Source organism: Magnolia sinica, chromosome 5 (assembly GCF_029962835.1).
Source record: "Magnolia sinica isolate HGM2019 chromosome 5, MsV1, whole genome shotgun sequence".
Lineage (NCBI taxonomy): Eukaryota > Viridiplantae > Streptophyta > Magnoliopsida > Magnoliales > Magnoliaceae > Magnolia > Magnolia sinica.
Genome location: NC_080577.1, coordinates 10625658 through 10632550, shown reverse-complemented (window position 1 = coordinate 10632550; position 6893 = coordinate 10625658). Strand labels below are relative to the sequence as shown.

At 41.0% G+C, this 6893-nt stretch overlaps 1 protein-coding gene and 1 non-coding gene across 2 annotated transcripts; one reads left to right on the top strand and one right to left on the bottom strand.

Moving 5' to 3' along the window:
• Positions 1–389: 389 nt before the first annotated feature.
• Positions 390–3351, bottom strand: LOC131245420 (pentatricopeptide repeat-containing protein DOT4, chloroplastic-like). The gene has a single exon (XM_058244875.1). The coding sequence runs from the start codon at positions 3320–3322 to the stop codon at positions 674–676; it is 2649 nt and encodes an 882-aa protein (XP_058100858.1). The 5' UTR covers positions 3323–3351; the 3' UTR covers positions 390–673.
• Positions 3352–4248: 897 nt separating this feature from the next.
• On the top strand, positions 4249–4321 carry TRNAE-CUC (transfer RNA glutamic acid (anticodon CUC)). The gene has a single exon. It is a non-coding gene; the product is annotated as a tRNA-Glu (tRNA).
• The last annotated feature ends 2572 nt before the right edge of the window (positions 4322–6893 follow it).

Genomic DNA, 6893 nt, shown 5'->3' with positions numbered 1-6893 from the left:
ACAGTAGGATGATCTGATGATGGTGCACAATGGAAGAGAAGATCATCGACCTCCATCCGCCAATGAAACCAATGAAATGGTAAAAGGGTTGTTAGGATGTGTTGAAGAGGGTATGGTAAGGGGCCACTACGATGCATGGTAGAGGGTTTACAAAGAGACGCAAGTGGACCTTTAGATACTGAAGAAGTGATTGAATGAAAGTTGACATTTTTCGTTTATGTGCCTGCATTTAGAGCTCCATGGATGTTGAAATTGTGTTTGGATAACAGTCGCATGAAGTCATGTTCATGATTGAGAAATCCAAAACACACCACAGGAGAGCATATATTGAAGAGGATGACTAACGAGCATGTGAGTGAGAACATGGCACACATGTGTGAGATTTACACTAGGCACTAAGTTGGATTCAATTTTTGTTCAGACATTTGTGCTAAAAATGATGTTGATAATCAAAAGCAACCCTTAATCAAAACATGGTTGCCATTTTGCAACATACGCTCACCAATCTATACAACTTACTGCTTGAACTGTATGCATTGCTATTCCACGCGAACTGCATACCTTGTTGTTCTTAATCACTAGTCATGCACCATGCTGCCGCATGTGCCAGTCACTCTCATCATTTGAAGCTCCAACGACAACAGTTGGACAGATTTTGAATCCTACACTTGGTTCACCAATATCCTCTGCATGAACACCGCCCATCCTCAAAATTGTGAAACCGATTAGAATCTCTCAAGATGATCTCCCGCCCGACCATCTTGGAAACAAATTTGGCTACTTCGTGACAGTCACCACACACTCTTAGATTCTTCGTGACCCGTATTGGCTTTCCAGATGACGAATTCAAGATACCAAAAGCAATGGCCAGCTTCTCACTGTGCCCACAAAGAGCCTCCTCCTTCCCCGCATCGTCCACATCAATCAATGCGTACCTCTTCTTTGGAACGTACCCTTCGTCTTTCATCCTCACTCTCACCCTTTCTAACAATGATTGTATTTTCTTTGACTGTGGGTGTGAACAGTCCCCCGCTACAAAGACATGGACTTTGTTCTTGATTTCTATCCAACTGCAGCCGGGGTTCTTTCGCAACCTGCGGCTGCCAATCCTGTCTCTCAATTTCTTCACGGCATCCCATTTTTCTGCCTCTGCATATATATTGGCTAGGAGCACGTAATACCCCGTATTCTCTGGTTCCAATTTGAAAACGTGCTCTGCTACTTTCTCTGCCAGTTTCACATTTTGGTGGGTTCGGCAACCACAAAGCAATGCACCCCAAACAGTCGAATCTGGCTTGATTGGCATCGATTCGATGAACTTATATGCGTTGCTTAGATGCCCAGCACGACTTAGAAGATCCACCATGCAAGCGTAATGCTCCAATTTGGGCTCAATTTTGCAGTCATTTCTCATGACATTGAAGAATCTCCACCCTTCATTGACTAAGCCTGAATGGCTACAAGCATATAGTATGGCAATAAAAGAAACTTCATCTGGCTTGATGCCCATTTCTTGCATCTGATTGAAGACTACAATGGCATGTTGCCCATGCCCGTGCATGCCATATCCGGCGACCATCACGGTCCATGAGACAAGATCCTTTTTAGCAATCCTATCAAAGAGCAAACGTGCAAGCACTAGTGCTCCACATTTCGCATACATGTCAATGAGAGCATTGGATACATAACCATCGGAGGAAAACCCATTTCTAAGAATATGACCATGGATCTCTCTACCTCTCTCTAGAGCTGACAGACTGCCACAAGCGGGAAGGATGCAGGCGATGGTCACACCATTCGGCTTCAATTCAAGCTGCATTTCAATAAACAAACCAAATGCTTCGTTGGGAAGACAGTTCTTTGAGTAACCTCCAATCATGGTATTCCATGAAACAATGTCCCTGATGGGCATATCATCAAAAACCAGTCTAGCATCTGCCATGCTTCCACATTTTCCATACATGTCCAAAAGGGCATTGGCAACAAAAAGATTTGATCCCAAGTCATTTCTCACAACATAATCATGGATGTCCTTACCATGCTCTATCGAACCATTACAAGCACATGCATGAAGGATACTCGTAACTGCAAACACATCCAGATTAATACCTTCTGCTTCCATTTCTCGAAACAATTTGATTGCCTTATTGAACTTCCCATCTCGAGCATATCCTGATATCATCGAAGTCCACGACACCACACTCCTCTTATTCATCCTCTCAAAAACTCGAACCGCATTATCCAAATTGCCACATTTCGCATACATGTCCAATAAAGAGTTACTGAGTTTAATCTCCTCGCCAAAATTAGATTTTATCATGTGAGCATGAATTGCCCTGCCCTGCTCAAGCATTCCCATTTCTGTACAGGCGGGCATGACGCTAACAATTGTAGCTAAATCCACATCAATCCCCCAAAACCGCATCAGCCTGAAAACTCCAACACCCTTTTCAGCAAGGCCATTCAAAACGTATCCACTTATCATTGAGTTCCATGATATAACATCTTTGTCAGTCATTTCATCAAATGCTTTGTACGCAGCTTCAATTCTCTTGCTCTTTGAATAAAACGCCACAAGAGCATTCCCAACTGTATTATAAGAACCATATCCCAATTTCAGCAAATAACCGTGAATCCTTTCACCTTCTCTGGCATTCCCCAAAACAGCAAAACATTTCAAAACACACGAAAAAGTATAAGAATTCGGTTCAATTCCTGACTCTTGCATCTGTCTGAAAAGAGAAATGCTTTCTCTAAACTCCCCATTCTTCATATACTCATTCATGGCAAGATTCCAGGTGAAAACATTCGCTTTCTCAATCCTATCAAAAACCCGTCTCCCCTCTTTCAAATCGCCGCATTTAACGTACATAAACACCAGTTTTGAACCCAAAACACTGTCGATTTTGACGCCGGAAGAAGACAACATTGCATGAACTTTTCTGCCATCGGGTAGCGATTTAAGATCGGCACATAGCTGCAAGATGGAGCAATAGGTGCTCGAATCGAGCTGGGATTTTCTTGGGTCGGAGCTGGAAAACATGATCATGGCCGATTTTAGATCGCCCAAATCGCAGAATCGGCAGATTTCTGTGTTGGGGTTCTTCAACTTTTGAGGCGGGGTTTGGTCAAGCAATGGAGATGCTCTGACAGAGGTAGGAAGATTGAAGGGAAGAGAAAAATAAGGAGGGCTTTTAGAAGAGGATCTGAAGAAGAAAAACCCATGATTTTGATTCCTGCGGGTAGGATTTTTTTGCTGCTTTTGTTTGGTGGGAAGTAAGGAGAGGTGGGCTTTGGAGATTGTAGTAACCGCTGCTGCCATGATATTGGCGGTTTGGGGAACTGCCGTAGATGAAAGGATTATATGGGACGCGGCTTCGGTGGATCCCTGACCGTGGGGAGCACTGGGATGTATGTGGATTACATCCACGCCGTCCATCCATTTTGAAATCTCATTTTAGGGCCTGACGCCAAAAATGAAGCAGATCCAGGTGGACTACGCCATGAGAAACAGTGGTGATTGACCATTAAAAACTTCTTATGGCCCACGAAGATTTTGGATCAAAATGATATTTGCCACGTCCCTTCATCCAGGTATCTGTGACCTTAACAACAGGTTGGATGGCAAATAAACATTCCAGTGGCCCTCAAGAAGTTTTTAATGTTGGATATTGAACCACCACTGTTCCTGTTGTGTGGTCCGCCTAAGACATTAATCTGCTTCATTCTAGGCATAATATCCTAAAATGATCTGTCAAAATGGATGGACGGCGTGGATGTAAGACACATACATCACGGTAGGCCCCACAGGGATCCACCGAAGACGTGCCCACCCAAACCTGAGATGGGTGGATCCCTGACTGTGGAGTCCACCACGAGGTATCTTTCTTAAATCCACGCTGTTCATCAGTTTTGACAGCTCATTTTAGGGCATTACCCAAAAACTTAAGCAGACCCAAATCTCAAGTGGACCATACCACAGGAAACAGTGGTGATTATTACAAACATCTTATGGGCCACGAAAGTTGTGGATCAAGCGATATTTGTGTGAACAGGTAACTTAAAAGATGAAATAATAACAGCAAACTTACGGAGGAAATAATTTGAAAAGTGGAATTATTATATGCTGTGGCAGATTGGGTCCATGGTACATTTGTTTTGTAGGTGAGGCATAAATGCAAAGTAGTGTAAAATGTAGCATGGAAATTTATAATATTAAATATATTTATTGTAACCCTCTCAACATCTTCCATTGTAGTCTAGTTGGTTAGGATACTCGGCTCTCACCCGAGAGACCCGGGTTCAAGTCCCGGCAATGGAATTTTTATTTTTTGTTTTTCTAAATTTTGATATAATTTGTGGCCAGAAATTCAAGCCATTCAACAAGCAGGCCCCACGGTAGCTTAAAATCAGGCCGTCCATGCGGAGAGGTGCACATTTAGTGCTGATTTGGCATTTGTTCCTTCGTCTGATAAGCTTATAGGCCTGATTTTTTCCTAAGATGATCAACTGCAATATTATTTGAAGAGTAGGATGACCCATGATCTAGTGGGCCACTTATTGCACATGCCATACCTTAAAACCTCAATTATTGGACAATTCTGGTTAGGGTTTACATCGAGCCAAGCCAAGTTGAGGTGGGCCAAGCTTGGCTTAGCTTGTCCGTGCTTTCCTTGAGTTCGAGCTCAACCTCAAATTTATTATTAGAGATTAGCTTGTTTGTCAAACCTTTCAAGTCGAGCTTATCCTAAGTTGAGTCTAGTATACTCTCAACCTGACTTGACCCAACCCAGCACTCAATCCATACCCAACTCAACCCAGCAACTTGACTTAATTGATCTAACTCCCAAATCAAATATTCAATTAGTAATATATGAGAGGAAAATGTTCTATACAGTCGAGCTCATGGGAACTTCTCATGAGGTCGAGCTGTGCGGGCATCACCATGATGTATATCGAACATCAACACCGTGTATTTGATGGGTCCCCTTTAAATTATGGGATATCCCAAAAATCAACCATATACAAAACTCAGGTGGGCCATACCATCTAAAATCATGTAAATACATCCCTAAAACATATAAAAGTACTTTGTGGGGCCCATCTGAAATTTGTATGCATCTGAAACTTGGTCTGACCCCTCATCCAAGTGGGACACACATAATGGATGGGCTGGATTTGTGAACCACATCTCAGTGGGCCCAACAAATGATTATGAATGCTTTAATGGAGGGTAACCCCTCTCAACTTTTTAACGTGGTGTGGCCCATACAAGTCATGGATTGACTTGATTTTTAAGCCCTAGGACCACCATGGAATGGTGTATCTGACTGATGGGGTAGATGTTCGAAACACATCACGGTGGGCCACATAGAACCTTTTCTCATATATATAATATTAAATAGAGCCATAGTGGGTATATTGTTTTTAGTGTTGAGGGAGAGAGGGGTGCTAAGGTGAGTGCAGGCCGTATGACAAAGACAAGTTAGTAGACAAGTTGGGTAGACGATGATTCAAGATCAATCGAGTGGCAGAGAGAGAGAGAGAGAGAGAGAGAGAGAGAGAGAGAGAGAGAGTATGTGTGTGTGTGACGAATTTGGTAAGAAAGGGAACTAGTAAAAAAGAGACGTACATGTAAGGTATGATTTAAGTTTTAATTTCTAAAATTTTAAATATAATAATATATAATATAATATAATATATATTGGAGTTGAGTCAAGCCAGGTTTGAGTTGACTCGAGTTAAACTCTACTATGTTCAAATTTAGCTTGTTTCCAAAATAAGTTGAGTCATACGAAGCTTGGCTTGCTTCCAATTATTGATTGAGTTGAGTCAAGTCAAGCTAGACTGAGCCAAGTTGGGCGAGCTTTTCAAGTTAGCTTAGCTCGTGTACAACCCTAATTCCAATCATCCCGCTGCTGCCTAAATTTTAATGATTATGGCCTTTCATTTATGAGGGTTTTTTTTTCCCGAATTGGAATCATTTATTGATCCGTAATTCTTGTTTCTTTACAAAACATCTAGAGTCTAGCATGCTATCTGGACGGTTTGTTTGAGTTAACCACGTCCGCAATTTCAGAGTGCATGAATGCCCTCCATCATACAATAATCAACATCCATGAAGGAATTTTTATTGTTTCAATATGACCACTGTTGGGCTGTCAATAGGTTTTGAACCGTTTGGGCCGGCCTTCCCAGTCCATCTATCCCCAAGACTGCTGCCTAATTGTAGAGGGTGAGAGAGCATAGTGAAAAATCTCGTTCGTGGGAATTTCTCAGCTAGAAATATCCCGGGAGATTGTCAAAATTTGAGGCTTTTCCTGAGATATTATTGGAAAAATATTGCCAAAAATGTAAATATTTAAAATTATTTATTATAAATGAACAAATATATTCAAAATTAAAAAATATATTTAAATAACAAAATCCTTAAAGTTTTTACTATTTTTCCATTAATATGGTGTTAAAAATATGATATTTGTCAATATGATTTGTAAACAAAATCATTTAGTTTAATTTTCTTTAAAAAATTATCGTGAGATTTTCAAAGTCTGAGTAATATTTGTCACGGTGGGGGAGAGAATGGGTAATTTTGGACTGCCAAACAAAAGTAGTCATTATAAGAGGATGCCTAAAGGAGAAGTAATATTGAAGTTTAACTACAGGGAGTTCAGAACATAAAGTAGTTGTGGATAGTTTTATATTTTATACTGAGTTCTGGTAAATTTCAGATTACACGGGGATATTAGTCGAAAATTTCTATTTATTATTGATTACGCGTTGCATGCGGCCCGAGAAATAGAACATTGGGACCAAATGCACTCTGTAAAATAGGCCACCGATGCAAAACAAGAATCGATATCTACAACAGCAGTAGTTTGAAAATACAAGTC

Excerpts from the sequence above, each read along its gene's own strand:
- LOC131245420 (XM_058244875.1), bottom strand. The coding sequence starts at position 3,322 with ATGGCAGCAGCGGTTACTACAATCTCCAAAGCCCACCTCTCCTTACTT.